Below are 22,843 nucleotides of genomic sequence, written 5' to 3'. Positions count from 1 at the left end.
GGTGCTCTAACTTCACTGATTGTGCAAAGTCTGCAGTAAAATAAGGGCTATGTTCAGTTTAATTGCAGTACTGCAGCGTCTTTACAAAAGTGATGCAGTTACACAATTAAATGATGCTAAACGGCAGAGAGGATCAGAGTAGGCACTGCCAATCCCACCTGGACAAACGAGGCATACACAGTATATCCCATGTAAGATAATATCTGTTAAAGTCCTTGTGGGGCTCAACCTCAAAGATGAAAGATACTTGATCATAATATGTGTGTGGAGATGAAAAGGAAAAAAAAACTAATTCAAAAAGTTCTTTACTTTATTCCAATATCTGTGTTACAGGTAGAGGATACAGCATGCTGTGGGGTGGGAACACAATGAAATGTGTGAACACAGCTTAGATGTTCTGCAACAGATTTGGGTGGGAAATGGGCAGGGTGGGATGTGACTGTGATGAACAGCTGAGGGAAAGCAATGCAATCTTGAACCTGTAGTACTGTGTAAAACTGCTCAACCAGGAAGTAAAGCCACACAATACAGAACAAAGAGCCCCAAGGCAAATGGATTTTTGGTGGTTTCAAAACTCGGTTAGACAGGTAGGCAATGCTATATGCTTCCGCAGCTAGTTTATTTTTACCTCTACCTGGAGTTCCCCTTTAATCTATCAATATGTTTTTAGTGTGCGGAAAGAAATCAGAATACCTGAAAGAAACTCAAATGCAGGGAGACTCTTGACACATTTTAGATATTGCCTAAGAAAATGTCAGTGACAAATCGAAATAAGAATAGCATATTAAAATATAATCTTTAAATAGCACCAATACCTTTAACACAGTGTGCTTGACTATTCGGGAAGTAATATGCCAATGGGAGTTATATTTGTTTTGACAGTTTTGTTGCTAATTGTACAGAAGCAAGTTGGGTAAAAAAAAGCAGCAGAAAAACAGTTTGGGTCAATCAGTATGTCACTGATATGATAATATGAATACAGCACATATGGGCTTGTCATTACATTAAAGCGACATTGTACCGGCAATCTGCCCCCACCCCCCAAACCACTTTTACCATTGGATAGCTGCATTTTGTCCAAGATCTGTCCTGGGATCCGTTTGACAGTTAATGCAGTTATTGTCCTAAAAAACAACTTTTAAACTGGCAGCCCTGTGTCAAATTGGTGTGGCCTAGAGTGTCTGTTCCCTAGGCCTGCACCACCTCTCTGTTCCTCTTCCCCAACCACTTCATCTTTAGGAATGCCTCTGGCCATGATTTCTCCATCACTTGTCTGAAAACTGCTTCGATACAGAAAAAATCAATCGCACTATAAGCCTTCAGGCAAAATCACTCACTATAGGATCTCCACTGACCCTAGAATGCCAATATAGCAAAAAAGTAGTGAGAGTAAATACATGTAAAACGCAGGAGTACCTGAGTATCATAAGATAATAGTTCACTTGCCAAGCGGGATACCCATGTAGAAAGGAATCCAAACACTGGAACTACAATCCAATATGCTTTTTATTTACTTTCCAGATACTAGGTACACGTCAGCTCACCGGCTGATCCACACACCCAAGCGTCCACCTGGTGTCCTGCGGACGTTTCGGAGGATAAGGCTCCTCCTTCCTCATGCGCAAGGACGTGGGGGGTGGAGGGTCTAATATATGCAAGTCAGAAACCAAAAGTACTACAACTTATCTGTGATATTATCTGGGATATGTCGGACAAACTAGCAGGCAGATTAAATTGAGGCTTAATGAACATAAATCTGCTATTAGGAGATTCGCAGCAGGTAAAGAAAAAGGTTGTGAAGAACGTAAAAATGATTTTGGGGAAACGACGGTGGCGCGTCATTTTTCTGAATACAGTCATAATATTTGTGATTTACGGTGGCAAGTGATTGAACAACTTGAGGTATGTAATGGTAGTGAGGAGAACCGTAGACGTCTCCTTCGTCGTGAAGCATTTTGGATAACCGAACTTGAGACATAGAGTCCTAAGGGTCTCAATGAGACATGTAGCTTTAAAGTATTTTTGTAGGATAATAGATGTGTTTTTGTTTTCCTTCCTTATATGATCATGCGTGTAATATATGAATAGTCATTGTATATATAACTATAAGCATTTATGTATCTCACAGATAAGTTGTAGTACTTTTGGTTTCTGACTTGCATATATTAGACCCTCCACCCCCCACGTCCTTGCGCATGAGGAAGGAGGAGCCTTATCCTCCGAAACGTCCGCAGGACACCAGGTGGACGCTTATGTGTGTGGATCAGCCGGTGAGCTGAAGTGTACCTAGTATCTGGAAAGTAAATAAAAAGCATATTGGATTGTAGTTCCAGTATTTGGATTCCTTTCTACGTGGGTATCCTGCTCGGCATGAGAACTATTATCTTATGATACTCAGGTACTCCTGCGTTTTACACGTATTTACTCTCACTACTTTTTTGCTATATTGTCTGAAAACTGCACATGTGTTGGATCGTTAAGGCACATGTGCAGTGTTCAGACAAATGATGATTAGGAGAGATCCGACCTAGGGGCGTTTCAAACGATGAGGAGGGCAGGGAGGAGGGACAGAGAGGCGTCGCAAGCCTAGAGCCAATTTGACAGAGGACACAAAGTTGTTTTTTAGGACAATAACTGCATCACCTGCCAAACGGACCCCAGGAAAGATCTTGGATTAAAAGCAGCTACCTGACAGTACAAGCAGTTTGGGGGGACAGATTGTGGGTACAGAATGATTTCAAACATTGGAAGGGTCTAGTCAGGGTGTGATGATTTATGATTCTTTCTTGTAACAGTTCATTAATACTTATATATTCATAATGGTATTCTTTTATTTCAAATTGTATTAATTGTATGCCACAGCAAACGTGTCTAAGGTATAAGCACAGAAAACAATAAGTGCCTTGAATTTATAAGGTATTAAGGCAATTCACAAAGACTGTTCATAAATATGTGTGTTGGTTCACAAATAGATAATGTTACAAATGGAAAAATAAAAAAAGGCAGTGAAAATGAAGTGAAGTGAGAATGGCCGTCAAGGTTCCGGATAAACGGACACCTAACCAGAGAGGAGCAGCAAGGAAAGCACAAGGAGGGGATCCATCCAGCCAGAATCCCAAGGTAGCACAGTTTATTTACAGTGGCCGTGGGCCTAAACACGATATTAAATACTAAAAATACTGATAAAACAGCAAAACATGCTGTGAGCCAACCATGTATGGAAATACATAGAAAAAAAATAAAAACATAAATCATGACAAGACAGGGGAGCACAAGACTGGACACAAAAAGGGGGAGGAGGGGGGTTAGCCAGTACATGCCATCATAATTGTATTCTTAAATGTATATCAGATTAGAATCAGTGCTGGTATAGATTAATACTACTATATCAGTCCTCTGTTCCCTCATAAGCAACCTTTCAGGAATCATGCTGAATGTAAGGGAGATACTCACTGATATTATTTAGTTTAATGGAAAGACTCCACAAAGCAACTGTTTGTGTTACCTTTTTTACTGTAAAGAAGAGTGACCATGTGTAGCCACTTCTCTATCCAATAAAAAGGGGCAAGCACACCTGTGAGATTTCTATTGGTCAAACTCCATTTTTACTTGTGTCTGAAGGCCTTTTTTTGCCAGGAAAACGGTTTTAACTATATTTTTGTCTGAATAAACCATAATTTTCAAAGCCGTTATCTTCCCATATTTTTAGACTTTGTTCAGTTTTCAAGTTCTCTTTGGTGAAGTACATCCTAGCTCTCTCCTTTTAGAGGGAAGTAATCAGAAATTAAGTACCTAATGAGTTAAGACTTGTTTTATACAAAATAAAATTGATTACCTGTGGAATGTAGGAGGTTGTGAGGTACAGTACACCCTCTAGGCAGGAAACTAAAATGATAGCTTGCCTTTCATATAACTAATGTTATATCAGGGTAAAAGTATGCAAAGATGCCAAGTTCTGCACTCTAATTATACTGTTAGGAACTGCACCAATCAATCCTGCATGAGATTACCAATTAATATCTGTCACAGATGACATGGAACCCAGTATCATCTTTTGGTCTTTTGCAGGTTTCATAGGCATCATGTTGATGCTGGTATTAAGTTGTAAGAATGTAATTTTGTATTTAAAGGTGTAGTCTCATCTTAACTAAGCAAACTTGCGTCAGTCTTCTCCTGATATAGCCTCTTTTTCCTTGCCATTGTTGACAGCTCATTGTCTAGGTTACTGACACCACTCAGCTCTAAAAGCAGTGGCCTTGCAAAAATATTTTATTTGACGAGTCCTACAAGTTTACTTATGTTAGTTGAGATACCCTTTTAAGTTACATTGTGTATATAGGGTATACTATATTTCAACTTGAAAATGTCTAATGTTCCAGTGCCTTCCTAAAAAGAAATTGGCAGTAGGGAAAAAAGTGTGTAAGCGAAAAAAAATACTAAATATATGTGTCTGTGTCGTGTGTGCTTCAGTTGTCTGTTCTATGTTTTTCAATTCTTTCTCCACTTACCTTTGTTTTTTTAATAGTGAGTAATTGTACCTGCTTTGATGGACTTTTAGTTTCCTATATAGGAATCTCCCTTCCTTCTATCCAGTGCTCTTGATAGCTTTGTCCAGCATAACTCTGGATTAATTCCTAGTGGCCCGCTCACTAAGTGTTCCCTCCCCAAAAGACAATCAAATCCAATATGGCCGCCCCATCACTGTTAACAGATGCTTTCTCTTTACATTGATGGATAACTGATAGCGATCAAAGACCCTAGTTGTGGGGTGCTATTTAAACTAAACAAACATATTATTGGAAAAAATTCTATTTTTTCATATTTACTGCCTAAGGATATGTGCACACTGAGGAAAAAACGCAGAGGACTTGCGTAGGATTCTGCTGCTCATCCCCACGCACTTCCGCTTTACTCTCCATCTGTACCATAGACTCCATTCTATGGTCAGGCAGATTTCGCCGTTCGCCCGAAGAATGAACCCTTTCATTCTTCAGGCGGATGGCGGAATCTGCCTTACCATAGAATGGAGTCTATAGCACAGGCAGAGAGTGAAGCAGGGCCGAGCGGCGGAATCCTCCGCGTGTTTTCCTCAGTGTGCACATACCCTAAGGCCTAATGTTCACACACGCTACATACATCAGCCATTATTTGCTACTCAAAAACAACTGTTGTAGTGAGTGTTGAATAATGGGCGTTGTTGCATTAAAAACAGCATTGAAATCATTGAAATGTCAGTTATGTCCACGGTTGTAGCAAACGGCCGCTGTTTGTATTGACTTCAATGCAACACATTTAAATATGACAAGAACAGCCATTGCTTTAATTGAAAAATAAATGTTATACTATAACAACCAAGGGGTCAAAATGTTCAACAGACCATGATATGAATGGGGTGACTTATGGGGGTTTTCACTCTGTTGGTACTACAGGGACGCTGGAAATGCACATGGCACCCAGAAACTGCTCCAGCAAAATCTGCACTGCTAATGCTAATTGTGCCCAAGTAGTGATTAATGGCCACATATGGGGTACCATTGTAGTCAGAAGAACCTAAATTACAAATTTTGAGGTACTTTTTCTTGTGTTCCTTGTGAAAATAAGAAAATTTTCATTTTTTTACGACCTAATGGTGAATACTTTCCTTAAGCACCTGTAGGGTTAAAATGCTCATTATACCTCTAGATTAATTCTTTAAGGTGTTTAGTTTCCGAATTGGGGTCACTTTTGGGGGTTCCTAGCATTCAATCCTCTTAAATCCACTTCAGAAATCAATGGTCCCTAAAAAAAAAAAAATCAGGTTTGGAAACTTTCATGAAAATATATTAACTTGCTGATATACTTCAAAGGGCTCGGCCAAACTAGCGTTTTTCTTTGTTTCTAACGGATCCGTCTATATTAATTAAACGGATGAGCATAAACTGATGAGCAGACTGATGCAAACTGATTGCAAAATGTTCATCTTTTTTAATGGTCCGTTTGTATTTTGGCTTAAAACTGACTTTTGTACATCAGTTTGCATCCGTTTGCATCAGTCAGCATCCGTTTTTCTATCCGTTCATTTTTCCTCTTTGGTTTCTTGCTGCTTCTGCGCATGCTCAGTGCAAAAAACGGATGAAAAAAACGGATGTGAACGGAAATACCTTCCGTTTTAGATCCGTCCTCATTGACTACAATGTAAAAAAAAAAACGGAAGTGCACTTTCCGTTCGTGATCCGTTTTTTTAAGCGGAAAGAAAAATACTGCAAACACTATTTTTTTCTTCCGTTCAAAAAACGGATCTTGAATGGATTGCATGCAAACTGAGCACAATTAGGGCAAACGGAGCACACTAATATATCATGGGAGTCTATGGGGATTATGACGGATCCGACAGTTTCCGTTTTGCTTACTCTAAAACGGAAAAGGTAGACGGAATGGTGCCGGATGGTCAAACGCTAATGTGAACGTAGCCTAAGCCCTGTAACACCCTAAAACAACTAAAATATGTTTACCAAATAATGCCAGAATAATGTGGACATATTATTAACATGACTTAGTACCTAATTTATGTGGAATGATTTTCTTTTTTTATAGACAGAAAATTTAACCCCTTAAGGTCCAAGCCAATTTTCATTTTTGCGCTTTTGCTTTTTCCATTTTATGTTTAAAAGTCCATAGCGCTTGCATTTTTTCACCTAGAGACTTATATGAGTGCTTATTTTTTGCGAAACCAATTGTACTTTGCAATTACAGGCATAATTTTTCCATAAAATATGTTGTGAAACCGGAAAAAAATCATTTGCGCTGTCAAATTGAAAAAAAACGAATTTGTTTTGATTTCGGGGAGTTTTGCATTTACGCCGTTCACCCTATGGTAAAACTGACTTGTTATGCATGTTCCTCAAGTCGTTACGATTACTATGATATATAACATGTATAACTTATATTGTATCGGATGTATACGTTCCTTAAAATCGCTCCATTCCCAGGCTTATAGCGCTTTTATCCTTTGGTCTATGGGGCTGTGTGAGGTGTCAGTTTTTGCGCCATGATGCGTTCTTTCTACCGGTACCTTGATTGCGCATATACGACTTTTTGATCGCTTTTTATTACATTTTTTCTGGATTTGATGCGACCAAAAATGCGCAATTTTGCACTTTGGGATTTTTTTGCGCTTACGCCGTTTACCGTGCGAGATCAGGAATGTGATTAATTAATAGTTCGGGCGATTACGCGCGCGGTGATACTAAATATGTTTATTTATTTATTAATTTATATTTATAAAATGGGAAAAGGGGGGTGATTTGGACTTTTATTAGGGGAGGGGATTTTTTATTAATAAAAACACTTTTTTACTTTTTTTTTTACATGGACTAGAAGCCCCCCTGGGGGGCTTGTATATACATAGCACTGATCTCTCATAGAGATTAATGCTGTGTATATACACAGCAAAGATCCATGAGATCGGTCATAGATTGCTATGGCCTGCTGCAGGCCATAGCAATCTACTGCCGAGCCGGGATCAGCGTCATTCCGACGCTGAGGCTTGGCACGGCCAGAAGAACGGATCTCCCCCCCGCGATCGCATCGCGGGGGGGAGATACGACCCACTGGACACCAGGGATGTTGTGCATAAAGCACTTCAATGCAGCTGTCAGGTTTGACAGCTGCATTGAAGTGCTTAATTAGCCGGCGCGGCAACGGGACCCGCGCCGGCTAACAGAGGCACTGCCCGGCTGCACGTGTCAGCCGGGATCAGCGCCGTTCAGAGCGGGGTCCCGGCGGGACCCCGCTCTGAACACCCCCCGCGGCGCCATGACGTATCAGATACGTCATGGGTCGCTAAGGGGTTAAAGTACGTAAAATGCAAATGTTTGTAATATTTTATGAAATTTTGTCATTTTTCACAAAAAATCACACAATACTGACCAAATTTTGCCACTAACATAAAGTACAACATGTAACAAAAGAAACCGTGTTAAAATCGCTAGCATATGTTAAAGCATCATGTTGATGTAATATACTAGGTTGGCCTATCTTATAGGTTTTGTACCTATTCTTTCTGCTTGGTTCCACTGTGGCCTTGCATTTACCGTTTGTGCCTTTTTAGGATTCCTACACAAAGTTAGTATTCCTGTTGGAAGTGTACAATGGTTAAAAACTCAAACTAACATTCATTTACTAAGTGTGTGAATGTGCTAGGAGTCCGAGTATAAACCATTCATAAATCTAAAAACACATGAAGAAAAACCCTCCATGTAGTATCTGGAGCCACTGGGTGCCACAAGCTGGAAAAACATGCACACGGTTATAACCCTGACAAACACTGAAACTTTTAAGGCTCTGTTTGTAAGGTGGTCTGAAAAGTATGGAGTTCATTTTTTAAGAAGGGCAGCTTTCAGAATTACTGTGACACATACTAGGCAGGATGCCAGAGCTGGCCCGTTTTCAGACTTTGTCTTTCCCCTCATTGAAGTGTCAGAAAGTAATTCATGGAACATTTGGTAGAGCTGGCAGCTCTTTTATTGAGTTCCAGTGTGGCAAAGTCACATGAGTTCAGGACCTCAAGCCAAGCGATGCACAGTGATTTAGTGAGGAGTGGGAATCTAGAAGAATGTCTGTGTTTGATGTGGTTCTAACATCATTTCAGGTGTGATTAATATCACAGTAATGCAAAGGGAAAATTGCTTTAGGACTTTACTGTTATTGTTCTAAATATATTTTACTGGGAAATACCTATTTTTAATTTATTTTGTAGTCCTGTTTATTTGCATTTGCATTGTTTGCAAATTGAAAGCAGAAATCTTGGTCTGGGGGAAACATAATAGTCAGCTATTCTTAAAGGGGTTATCCAGCGCTACTAAAACATGGCCATTTTCTTCCAGAGACAGCCCCACTCTTGCCTCCAGCTTGGGGGGGGGTTTTGCTGCTCAGTTCTATTGAAGTGAATAGAGCCTAATTGCAAACCGCACCTGAACTGGAGACAAGAGAAAGAAAGTGGCCATGTTTTTCACTGGATAACCCTTTTAACTGGCCCACTCCTCTGTCACTACCACTTTTCCGATCTGCCCAGTCTCTGTCACAGTCTTCTTTTTTGATGTTTCCACTGACCTGCTGTGCGGACAGAAAATGCCAGCTCAACATAAACACATGGAGAAAAAGTCCAAAGTATTGTGTCCAAACATTCTTTTTCAATGTATTTACACCAGAAAAATGTTAAGAGATTTTAGCTGCCCTATAGGTAGCCTACATTGTAAACAAATAAATCTGACTTCTTTTCTCTGTGTTAGTTCCACTCCTGGATTTGGCTAAAATTACTGGTCAAAATAATACCTGTACACACAGCCTTTTTCATTCATCTTTTTATGTTTTTCCCAGATTTAGCAAAAGAAAAATGTGTGAATTTAGAACTCTTCTGCCAGATTACAATTTCAGATTTTAACGTTAGATGTACTGAATCTACCCTTAGGTTATGTTCACCTCGTTACTATTTATTTTAATAGGAGTCTGCCACATGTCACTTATTTTTTATGCGATTAAGCTCTACAGTTCCCACTGAAATTAGTTAGAACTTCTGAGCTGCTCCCCATTCCCACACAGGGGGACCTATCCCACGGAGCGATTATTACACCGACCGCGCATTGCTGCGTGGAATAGTGATGCGCGGCGGGTGACCGGCGATTCCACAAGCACAATACTTTACCTAACCATGTTGCAGGGCTTCTCCTGTGCTCCTTCTTCCTCCCGGTCCCGCACGCAGCAGCAGCAGCTTCGGTGCGGCCTGTCATAGCTGACAGACCACTCAGCCAATCACAGACCAGGACCACCGAAGCTGCTGCTGCACGCGGGAACGGGAGGAAGATGGAGCGCAGGAGAAGCCCTGCAACATGGTTAGGTAAAGTATTGTGTTTAAACAAGGGCTGCAAGCAGGGGCGTAGCTAATGTCTCCTGGGCCCTGGTGCGATAGGCCAACTTGGGCCCCCCCCTCCTTTCACGACCAAGTGATGCTATTGGTGTGTATATATATATATATATATATATATATATACATACACACACCAAGACAGATATTACCAATAACACCAGCATATTGGAAGAAGAGTATTATCACCGTACATATTACCGCCATACTGTTACTGACCAAATCCTGTATACTGAGACCAATATTACCAGTAATACCAGTATATAGGAAGGAAACATTACTGCCACACCACAACCACTACCATCACCACCATATTGTTACTGACCAAATCCAGTATACTAAATCACCTCATCCAGTCATATAGAGGTGGCCCCAGCTCTACACAGGCTCTATACACCATATACATTACAGTGCAGTTATATCAGGTGACTCACAGGAGACGTCTTTTCTGATCGGAGTTCTTCTCTTTTCATCTTCTTCTCCATCTGCCCTGGGCCGTTATGAGAACTTCTCCGAGCCACGAATCCACAGAATCTGCCAGACAGACATATTAGTCTCCTCACTCTGGCACCATCCTCATCTATATACATACTGCACATTTGTATTGGCCCCTTTACACCCTCATTTAGTGTGACCCCCTAATAATATATGCCCCCCTCTGTGTATTCCCTCTCCCCCTATGTTGCCCCCCCCAAATAGATGGCCCCTCTCCCCCCATGTAGTCCTCCTTATAGATGGCCCCCTCTCCCCCCACCCTCCCTTATAGATGGCCTCCTCTCCCCCCTCCATATAGATGGCCCCCTCTACCCCCTCCCTTATAGATGGCCCCCTCTCTCCTCACCCTCCCTTATGGATGGCCCCCTCTCCCCCCTCCTTGATAAATGGCCCCCTCTCCCCCCACCCTCCCTTATAGATGGCCCCCTCTCCCCCCTCCCTTATAGATGGTCCCCTTCCCCCCCCCTCCCTTATAGATGGTCCCCTTCACCCCCCCTCCCTTATAGATGGTCCCCTTCACCCCCCGTCCTCCCTTATAGATGGCCCCCTCTCTCCTCACCCTCCCTTATGGATGGCCCCCTCTCCCCCCTCCTTGATAGATGGCCCCCTCTCCCCCCACCCTCCCTTATAGATGGCCCCCTCTCCCCCCCTCCCTTATAGATGGCCCCCTCTCCCCCCCCTCCCTTATAGATGGCCCCCTCTCCCCCCTCCCTTATAGATGGCCCCCTCTCCCCCCTCCCTTATAGATGGTCCCCTTCCCCCCCTCCCTTATAGATGGTCCCCTTCCCCCCCCTCCCTTATAGATGGTCCCCTTCCCCCCCCTCCCTTATAGATGGTCCCCTTCCCCCCCCTCCCTTATAGATGGTCCCCTTCACCCCCCCTCCCTTATAGATGGTCCCCTTCACCCCCCCCCTCCTCCCTTATAGATGGTCCCCTTCACCCCCCCCTCCTCCCTTATAGATGGTCCCCTTTCCCCCACCCTCATAGATACCCCCCTCTTTCCCCCTACCCTGCAGGCTGATAAAAAACAAAACTAAACTTAACTCACCTGACAACGCGCTCCCACGTTGATCCTCTCTCCTCCTGGTCTGTCCCGGCTGCTGCGCAGCTGCCGGGGGTGTCGCGTCTTATCCCCGGCAGCGCGCGCATCCCAGAGCTCCCTGCGCACCGGAACCGGAAGTCAGGGCCCAAGGCGCGCAGGGAGCTCTGGGATGCGTGCGCTGCCGGGGATAAGACGCGACACCCCCGGCAGCCGCGCAGCAGCCGGGGGAAGACGGAGTCGGACTCTTGTGACCGCAAGCAAAACAATGCTTGCGGTCACAAGAGTGATTGATCGGGAGGGCCCCGCGGGCCCCCCTTTGTGGCGGGCCCGGTCGCGGCGGCGACCCCCGCGACCACGGTAGTTACGCCACTGGCTGCAAGGATATCAATAATGATGTCCCTGCAGCCCTCGCTAAACAATTATCCGTGTAATATGCCCAATAAACGAGATCTGCTAGATCAGTGTTCGTTTACATTATTGATCGGGCCCCCATCGGCCCGTGGAATAGGACCTAGACTGTGGCTTATAAAAAGCCCCTGGTCAGCAATCCCTATGGATACAGGTTTTACCCTTTTGTTTTAAGTACCCTAATGTGGTTTCCCACACATTGGATGAGATAATCTAAACTGTAGTAGTAAAACTGTCTTTGTTGACCATAGCAATCAGTCAGAGCTAAGCTTTTCTTTAGCTAAAGCTCTTGGGGTAAGTTCACATGCTGCAGATTTGCTGCAACTGATCTGGAACTGATAATATATAAATTTTATTTTGTTTTGGTACATACATAGTTTTTCTGCAACTGATCTTCTGCAGATCTTCAACATACCCTTGAAAATATGAAAGCTGAGCTCTGATGGACAACAAAGTTAATCTGAGCTTTCTTTTTAGCAGAGCTTCTGAAAGCAAAGGTGTAATTGGCTTGCATGAGCAGTAAATCCGGTTTACTATTACAGTGGTTTTTGGAAGAAAGGCCCGTTATATACTAGTTTGTTAGCAGGCAACGACTCCAGAGACAACATTTCAGGCATTTCTGAGTTTTTCTTCCCTGTCAATGTAAAGTAGGGTTCTGGCTGACTTTGAGATTCCCTCAAAGGCATTATCCAGGATTAGAAAAGACACTGCTACTTTATTGCAAAAACAGTACACCAGTCTTCAGGTTGTTTTTGGTATCACAGTTTTTCTCCATTCATTTCAATAAAACTGATATGCAAAACCACACCCAAACTGAGTGGTGCTTTCTCTGGAGGAAAGTGGGCATGTGTTTCTAAGCCTAGATAACCCCTTTGTCTTTCATTTTTGATTCTTTTCCCTGTAAGGGGCATTCACACATTCCCTCAGTTTAAATACCAGGAGCTTTGAATCAGTTTAAATATTCACATTACAGTACTATAGCAGGAAGATTTAGGCTATTCTCCCACAGCGTATTTTTGCTCAGTATTATGGGCATTATTTTTCAACCAAAACCAGGAGTGGATTGAAAACACAGCAAGGCTATGTTCACATGCTGTTGAAATTGAGTGGATGACTGCCATTATCATTATTTTAAAAGAACGGCCAGTATTTACTGTTAAATGGCAGCGATCCACTAAATTTTAGCAGTGTGTGAAGATAGCATTTCTGTCTTTTCAATCCACTCCTGCTATTGGTTGAAAACTACTGAGCAAAAATACTGCGTGGGAGCATAGGCTTAAACTGATTTTAACATTTCGTTACACAGTACATCGTCCGTATATTCAGACCCTGCATGGAACCTGTGAATGCCCGCTAAGTGTTGCAATAAAACCCCAACCTTTTTGCTTGCAAGCAACTATGTTAACAAATATGTTTCTAATATCCAAATAAATTAATTAAATGTTTTTCTTTCTTTCTTTGCAGCCACAACAGGAAAAAAAGTCTGGTCAGGTAAACCACTGTTGACCTATATTTATAAGGTTACTGACTTCCTAATACCCATTAATTACTAAGCTTGCCAATATTATGCAGTGAAGAAACAATATTATTATTTATAAATATTTGGTTAAATAGAATATTGCATTTATAGAATATTGAATATTTTAATAATTTGCCGATTTTTCATATTATATATGCGCTTTTTATGTTATTTACAGGTATTCACCTTAAAGTGACTCTGTGCCCACAATCTGACCCCCCCAAACCACTTGTACCTTCAGATAGCTACTTTTAATCCAAGATCTGTCCTGGGGTCCGTTTGGCAGGTGATGCAGTTATTGTCCTAAAAAACATTTTTTAAACTGGCAGCCCCATGCCCTACGGGAGTGGCCTAGATTGTGTGCATTAGGGTGGCACAACCTCTCTGTCCCTCCTCCCCGCCCTCCTCATCATTAGGAATGCTCCAGGCAGATTGCCTACTATTCGTCAGCTGTGTCAGCCCGGCACATGAGCTGGATCGTTAAGACACCTGTGCAAATGTTCAGCATGGAGAAAATGTTCCAGTGGCATCCCTAATGATGAAGAGGGTGGGGAGGAGGGACGGCAGGGGCTGTAAGTTTAAAAGTTGTTTTTTTAGGACAATTACTGCATCACCTGCCGAACGGACCCCAGGATAGATCTTGGATTAAAAGCAGCTATCCAAAGGTACAAGTGGTTTGGGGGGGCAGATTGTGGGTACAGAGTCGCTTTAAATAGCACTTCTAATCTATTTGGGCTTGGTCTGACATCTAATATGCAAGAATTGAACTGTGTGTGGCATTGAAAATTTGTGCCAACACTTTCTTTACTTAAAAATTTGTCTCACTCTCAAAGATTTGATGTAAAAAAAAATATAGAGTTTGTGATATACTCACTGTATAAGACTACACCTCTTCCAACACACCAAATAAAAATTAATAAAAAATATCAGACAGCAAGATCTGAGAGGCAGAGAATACAGGTAATACAGGTAGGATGCAAGGGTGGGCCAGATAGATGGAAGAGGTGTGTTTTTCTGGGCACAGTACCACTCTACTGTATCTTTTTTTCATATCCCAGACGCCTACAGCTTGCTCTGCCATTCATAAAGTCACTGCATATGGCAGGGATGTGTCCATTTTTGAGCCACCACCACCACCATATGCGGCGAGCGCAGATTCTCTATTCCAAAGTTTTTCAGCACCCACCCTATAAGACGACCCCTGACTTTTGAGAAGATTTTCCCGGGTTAAAAAGTAGTCTTATACGCAGGAAAATACTGTACTTCTAATTTAAACCAAAGTCTTTCCAAGTCCATGCAGCTAAATATTCACTTAAAGGGGTTATCCAGCGCTACAAAAACATGGCCACTTTTCCCCCTACTGTTGTCTCCAGTTCAGGTGTGGTTTGCAATTAAGCTCAATTTACTTTAATGGAACTGAGTTTCAAAACCCCGCCCAATCTGGAGACAACAGTTGGGGGAAAGTGGCCATGTTTTTGTAGCGCTGGATAATCGCCTTAATCTACCGTATATATGTACTTATCATTCCTTCTTTTGTTGAGAACAAAAGAAGTAAACGATCTTAACTAATGACTGTTGATCTGTGTGTTATGGTAAATGATTTCAGTTTGCTCCAAAAAACACTCATTTGTGATTGTTTATTGTTAACCAACAAAAATGAAAAATCGCTTTGTCCAATAGGACCCTAAGAGCCACAGATTTTTAATGGGAGGAGATATACATGCATTTGACAATAATGCTCGAGGACAATGTGGACAGCTGTAACGGCAGTGCAGATCAGATCACAGCCATATACTTACCTTGTTGGTACGGCTAAAAAAAAGGCTCATGTTCATCAAGTTCAACCATGGAGGGGATGGATGATGGGTATATTCTATACTTATGCATTTATATTATTCCGGTCTATAAACCTGTCCATAATAAAACCTTTGCTGCATTGCATGATGTGTTACATTATAGAAGTATTGAATTATATAATGCAAGTCAACAGGCAATCAAATTGTCAAGTCCCATATAACATAAAAAATAATAAATAGATTGTAATAAAATGGGACAGGAACAAGTGTACTTTGTAATGGCCCCTTTCATTCTATCATAACATGTACGACGGAACCCCCAAAATATAATTTATGAAAATATAAATTGGTGAAATTGGAAAAAAGAATGCAATATTGTAACTTTTAGGGGGTTCCTGTGTCTACGTAATGCATTATACGGTAAAAGCAACATGATACAGATTTTCAGGGGTTTTTTTTTAAATGAAATCCTTTTTTTTAGCAATTAATTATTAATAAAATTGTCATTGTTACTCCATTAGCGGTTTTAGTTTTTTTTTTAACTATGTGGCTGTATGGGGTGTCATTTTTTGCGCAATGATCTCTAGTTTTTATTAATACCATATAGATGTCTTGATCACTTTTTATTAATTCTTTTTTATATATAATGTAACAAAAAATCTGTAATTCTGGCGTTTTTTTTCCCTCTTTTCGTTTACGCTGTTCGCTGTACAGGATGACAATTGTTAGAGTTTAATAGATCAGACAGTTATGCATGCCACAGTATATAATATGTTCATTTTTATTTGTATAATGGGATTGAGGGTAAATTTTTATTTTTATTGGAGGAGGGGATATTTTTAAAAACATTTTTAACACATTTTAAGTCTACTTGGGGGACTTTTACATGCAATCATTAGATTGCCTACACTGATCATTGCTATGCCATAGGCATAGCATTGATCAGTGTTATCGGCGCTCTGCTAATTGAGCCTGCCTGTGGCAGACTTAATGAGCAGGGTGCCGATCAGATCGCACGGAGGAAGGTAAGAGAGGTAAGTACGGCACAGCAACCGGGACCCCCGCAGTGTGACTTACCTCTCCCGATCCCAATTGGTAAGTGATAGGAGCTGCTCCTGTTGCTTACACTTAAAGGACAACTCCCAGTAATTGAAGCACATTACAAAGTTATATAACTTTGTAATATGCTTTAATCACCTATCTGCCTCCCTTCCCTGTCTTTTCCCCCCTCAGCCCCCCACCAGGAAGTGTAAGAAACTCATCCATACCTAATTACTGTCGTCACCAGGCTCTTCTCTCAGCTCCTTCTTGTGACGATGAGTCATCAGCAGGAGGGCTGCTCTAGCTCCTGTTACACCAGCCTCCCCCTCCCCTGCCTTGTCAGGTGACTCTGCTTGCTCAGCTCCGATTGGCTGAGCAACTGCAAGCCATCTGAGTCATGTCACTTGCTTATATTCCCTCAAGACTGACTCCCAGCACATAGGCAGCTCCCCCCTCCCCTCATACTCTCTCCTGCTGCCGAGTGGACTCAGTGAGTGGATGAATCATGTCACTTGTTTATCTTCCCTCCGTGACAGACCCCCGTCTTATCTCCCACCTGCTGCCCTGACCTGATTAAGGAGGCCATCCTGAAGATGTCACTTTGCAATGTACACTACATTGCAAAGAGAAAGTATGTGTGTGCAGCTTCAGTGCAGGGGCTGACAACCTGCGTGATTATACAGCAGCCTGACTGACGAGAGAGAGAGAGTCATGTTTAGTGTATGATGGGAGTTGAAGTGAATGGAGAGGCAGGCACTTACAACGTCACAGCAGCCAAAGTGCATCATGGGAAGCTGAAACCAGGAAGTAAGGAAGAAATGAAGACCAAGACACTAGATCAGGGGGTAGGCAGACGGTGGGAAATTCAAACAGTAACAGCTCAGGAGGGATGATAAGTATATAAACTATGTTTCTGATTGTTTTTTTGTTTTTTTTCTTAGCCCAGGAGTTGTCCTTTAAATGCTGCAATCGTGCAGTGTTTAAGGGGTTAATGACAAACTGCAGCGCGACAGGTGCAGCCTGTCATTAACGGTGAGGGCCCGGCTGCTGATTGCGGAGCGTGCATCATGGGTCGTCTGGTGACATCATGGGCCGTCAAGGGGTTAAAAATTAACCCCCATAAGGTTACATAGACAAAAATATTAAGTTATTTACCTTTTAAATGTGGGGATGAAAAAACAAAAAGAAAAAAAATATCAAAACATCTTGAAGACAAACAAGATCATTATTTCCTTAAGGCTTTGTCCAGACTATGTAAAAACAACGGCGATATTTCATAGCAACGGCCATTGTTGTGCAAACAAAGGCCATTATTTCTAAAACAACCTCAGTTATTTGCACAACAATGGCCGTTGCTATGAAATATGGCTGTTGTTTCTTTACATAGTTTGAACATAGCCTAAGGGTACTATTACACAGAGCGATTTTTATAGATTAACGACTAACGATAAACAATAGCAAACAAGATTGTTTATCGTTAACCTAAAAGTGTTCACCATATTACACACAAAGATAGTCGTTAGTTACGATCATTATTGCGATCATTACTATGATTGTTTACTTCTTCTGATTCCAGCAAAACAATGAACAATGTGCAATTACACTGAATGATTAGTGAAAAAATGAGGAACTTAAGCGAACGAATGTGGAATTACAGTAAACGATTAGCGAACAATTAACGATAATATTAGGTTCAGATCTAAATCAACAATCAATGACATACGAACGATTTTTCAATCGTTGCCTGCAACTACACAGAACGATTATCGTTTAAATTCGAATGATATAACGATTTTTCACACAATAATCATCCTGCGTAATAGGACCCTAAGGCTATGTTCCCACACAGTATTTTTGGTCAGCGTTTTGCAACCAAAAGCAGGAGTGAATTGAAAACACAAAAAGGCTTTGTCCACGCACTGTTTAAATTTAGTGGATGGCTGTCATTTAACGGCAAATAACAGCTGTTGTTTTAAAATAATGGTAATTATTTGCTATAAATGGCTGTCATCCACTAAAGGCTATTGTAAAGGAAAAAAAGGAGCCTATAGGAGGTATAAAGAGACTGGAAATGTAGCTAACATAACGGCCTATAATCAGCCAAATACAGCCGTTAATTGCTTGGTGTAATAGGGCCTTAAAATAAGTAATAGGGAGAATACCTTAATGTGTCTAATTGATTCAGCAGATTTTCGCTCCGTGTAATAGGGTCCTAAGACAATTTTAGGCAGACGGTTTTAATGTTATAGCTAATTAGTTTGTGTGTACTTCTACCTATGTGGTCCACATTTAAATAATTGCTTTCAGCTAAGGCCATGTTCCCACTTTGTAAGACACCAGCCATTCTGTGACCTAGCTGGGTCACAGAATGGCCAGTGTTAGAGAAGATCATCCCATATGGCGCTGCAGTACCAGCCGGATGATCTTCAATCTTCATTAATTCGGATGTGGGCGCATCCATGCCTGCCCGTTTCCCAATTCGCCGCTGCACACAATGGAGCGTACGGCCGAAGCCACTCATTCCATTGTGTGCATTGACAGGTTTTCTGCGGCCACTATTTAGTGAATAGCGGCCGCAGAAAACTGACATGTCAGTTTTTTGCGGCACCGCTAGCAATCCCGGACGGAGTGTATACTATGAGTATATACTCCGGTCGGGATTCCCATAGCCTGCAGCACAATGTAAGTTCTGTATTAATCACGGCCTTTGTTGCCTTTGTACAACAGCCATAATTAATACAGAACTCACGTTGTGTAAACATAGCCTAAATTGTCAAAAATGTCTACAATCTATTTCCTTAAAATAATAATAAAAAAAACTTTTTTTCTTTTTCCTCCAGCTGAATATTTTGTCACTATGTGCCACTGTTCTCCTTTGTGTTCATATGAGTTTCTTTCTAAAGGAGAGGAGTTCAGGCTATAACTTAACAACACGGACATGAGCTCATAAGGGCTTCCTAATCTGACTGGTGTAAGGAAATAGTGATAAATTATATAAACATGGGGACTACATGGAAGTTCATGGTGGATAATGTAAATCTTAAACTGCATGCACAGGAATCTTTTCCTTTTCCATCTGTTTCCTTGAGAATATCCCCATTGATATCTTTTCCATGTGGTATTGAAAATTAAGTTTGAAGCTTATCCTTTTTCTAACAATGTTCCCTGGGGACTTTACACTCTTGGTGCTGTTTAGCAAGAAGTATACTGCCCTAATTTAATGGAAGATTTTTGGCCTTAGTTTTTTAAATTAGCTTTTTAAATAAAACGGTGTCATCTACCTACTATGAGTATGAGTCCCTTTTACTCCAGTTGCATTTGTGAAATCTTGTAAGAGTTTTGTATTTTTTAATTACTTATCTTTTTGACAAAGTTGTTAGTCATCCTTTTGGAGAACCAGATGGCATATGAAGTCTTTCAAGCAATACTTCCTGGGAATATGTATGCAATTCATCTCTTTGGAACAAAGAAAATTGTCTCTCTTCCCACCTAGGCCCATTAAAATGAATCTGAAATTCATCTTCCAATATGCTAATGCTGTTAGGGCAGGAGATGCATGTTATTTTACTTTATGTCCATCTCTGCTTTCATAACATAAAAAATGCTTTTATTCTCTAGTTCAAAGTGTCAAAGATGCTTTCCCAAGATCCTAGTATATATAGTACAAACAGCAGAATACAAATGATTCAGACTGGGACTATACCTTTCCTTAATTCCCTCAGCCTCACAATTTCCCGTGCCAAATGAATGTTCTCCACAATGCTATGTTCATTGTCTTTGTGAAGTGGTTGTGGAAGTGACTGTGTGAGCTGTTCAGTTTTCAGCAGCCCTCATGCCTGGTACTCATAAAAATGTCTCTGTGCACTTCCACTTTAAAAAGCTCTTTTATGTTACTTTCAAGTGCCTTTGCAACAGCTAAGTGGCTTGACCTGGAAGCTACAGCCTGGCCTTACCACATAGCTAGGCCTTAATGAGATGTGTATGTGTGTCACTTGGATGCAAATTTTAATCCTGCTAAGGCTGCGTTTACACACACAGATTTATCTGACAGATTTTTTTAAGCCAAAGCCAGGAATGGATCTGAACAGAGGAGAAGTCTTTCTTTTATGACCTGTTCCCTGTTTATAGTCTGTTCCTGGCTTTGGCTTCAAAAATCTGTCAGATTAATCTGTGTGTGTAAACACATCCTTGGTTTAATTTTAGGGTTTAACCTTGAGATCATTTCACAAGTTCACTACAATAATTATGTTTTTTACATATTATCCCCTTCCCGCAAAAGGACATGCTGCTGTGGGTGGGGGTGGGGGGGTTCAGAGAGGGGTTGTGTCGTGACCCCGTTCTCAACCATGGTGCTCATGGCTGCTATCAGCAACCAGGGACGACAGCAGTTAGCCAGCATGACAGATAGCCGCACCCAGCTAATTAGCCATGTAGCTGCATTTGTCAAAGCTGACAGCTGCATTTAAATAGCTGTAAATAGCCATCCCTGGTGTCTTGTGGGAGGGATCGCCCCCCTGGAGCAGCCTGCTTTAGCGTCGCAATGATGCTGATCCTGGCTCGGTAATGGATTGCAGTGGGCTCCAGCAGCCCAGAGCAATACAGTGCTAATCTAATCTATCAGTATACTGCACTGATTTCTATGAGAGGATCAATGCAGTAAATAATAAAAGTCTCCCAGGAGGACTAAAAGTTAGTGTGGGAAAAAAATTTGGTATCGCCATGTGTGCAATCAACCAAACTATTAAATTATCACATTCCTGATCTTGCACGTTAAACCGCTTAAGTGCAAAAACCCGCCAAAGTGCAAAATTGCTGATTTTTTTTGGGCACATCAAATCCAGAAAAATTGTAACAAAAAGTAATTAAAAAGTCACATATACACATGCAAGGTACCGATAGAAATTTCAGATATGACACCTTTCAGAAAATGACACCTTACACAGCCCCATAGACCAAAAATAAAAGTGCTATAAGGATGGTAATAGAGCAATTTTAACCCCTTAGCGACCCATGACGTATCTGATACGTCATGGTGCCGCTCGGGGTGTTCAGAGCGGGGTCCCGCCGGGACCCCGCTCTGAACGGCGCTGATCCCGGCTGACATGTGCAGCCGGGCAGTGCCTCTATTAGCCGGCGCAGGTCCCGTTGCCGCGCCGGCTAATTAAGCCTCTAAGTGCAGCTGTCAAACCTGACAGCTGCACTTAGAGGCTTCAGACCTCACGTCCCTGGTGTCTAGTGGGACAGATCTCCCCCCCGCGATGCGATCGCGGGGGGGAGATCCATTCTTCTGCCCGTGCCGGGCCTCAGCGTCGGAATGACGCTGATCCCGGCTCGGCAATAGATTGCTATGGCCTGCAGCAGGCCATAGTAATCTATGACCGATCTAATCGATCTTTGCTGTGTATATACACAGCATTGATCTCTATGAGAGATCAGTGCTGTCTATATACAAGTCCCCCAGGGGGGCTTCTAGTTACAGTAAAAAAAAAAGTAAAAAAGTGTTTTTATTAATAAAAAATCCCCTCCCCTAATAAAAGTCCAAATCACCCCCCTTTTCCCATTTTAAAAATATAAATTAATAAATAAATAAATAAATAAACATATTTAGTATCGCCGCGCGCGTAATCGCCCGAACTATTAATTAATCACATTCCTGATCTCGCACGGTAAATGGCGTCAGTGCAAAAAAATTCCAAAGTGCAAAATTGCGCATTTTTGGTCGCATCAAATCCAGAAAAAATGTAATAAAAAACGATCAAAAAGTCGTATATGTGCAATCAAGGTACCGATAGAAAGAACACATCATGGCGCAAAAACTGACACCTCACACAGCCCCATAGACCAAAGGATAAAAGCGCTATAAGCCTGGGAATGGAGCGATTTTAAGGAACGTATATTTGTTAACAATGGTTTGAATTTTTTACAGGCCATCCGATACAATATAAGTTATACATGTTATATATCATAGTAATCGTAACGACTTGAGGAATATGCATAACAAGTCAGTTTTACCATAGGACGGACGGCGTAAATGCAAAACTCCCCGAAATCAAAACAAATTCGTTTTTTTTTTTCAATTTGACAGCGCAAATGATTTTTTTTCCGGTTTCGCAGCATATGTTATGGAAAAATAATGCCTGTCATTGCAAAGTACAATTGGTTTCGCAAAAAATAAGCGCTCATATACGTCTCTAGGTGAAAAAATGCAAGCGCTATGGACTTTTAAACTTAAAATGGAATAAGCAAAAGCGCAAAAACGAAAATAGGCTTTGACCTTAAGGGGTTAAGGAACATTTAGTGTTTGTAAAAGGTTAAAATTTTTTAAAAGCAGTCAGGTAAAAGGTTTAAATTTTTTAAAAGCAGTCAGATAAAATAAAAGTTATATGTTACATATCATTTTAATCGTACTGACTTGGGGAACATAGATAATATATCATTTTTACCATAGGACAAACAACATAAACATGGGGGGGGGAACAGAATTCAAACAAATTTCAATTTCACTGTGCAAATATTTTTCTTAAGGTTTCACAGCATATTTTATGGAAATATCAAGTCTGTCACTGCAAAGTACAATTGGTGTTGCAAAAAATAAGGGCTCATGTGGGTCTGTAGGTAAAAAAAAAATGCAAGCGCTATGA

The 22,843-nt window shown here is 41.4% G+C and overlaps 1 protein-coding gene across 2 annotated transcripts in view; it reads left to right on the top strand.

Annotated features, from left to right (window-relative positions):
- The window catches only part of HMGA2 (high mobility group AT-hook 2), a 162,526-nt gene that overhangs the window by 123,898 nt on the left and 15,785 nt on the right, over window positions 1-22,843 (top strand). Inside the window, exon 4 of one of the 2 annotated variants that reach the window (XM_069955833.1) lies at window positions 13,311-13,337. In XM_069955833.1, coding sequence (XP_069811934.1) covers window positions 13,311-13,337 — 27 coding nt within the window. Of the gene's footprint in view, window positions 1-13,310; window positions 13,367-22,843 lie in introns of both variants that reach the window. The other variant, XM_069955834.1, reaches the window with a different exon arrangement.

This window comes from Dendropsophus ebraccatus, chromosome 1 (genome assembly GCF_027789765.1).
Source record: "Dendropsophus ebraccatus isolate aDenEbr1 chromosome 1, aDenEbr1.pat, whole genome shotgun sequence".
In the NCBI taxonomy this organism is placed as follows: domain Eukaryota; kingdom Metazoa; phylum Chordata; class Amphibia; order Anura; family Hylidae; genus Dendropsophus; species Dendropsophus ebraccatus.
Note: the sequence above shows the minus strand (reverse complement) of the source record. Positions and strands in the feature narration are given on the sequence as shown.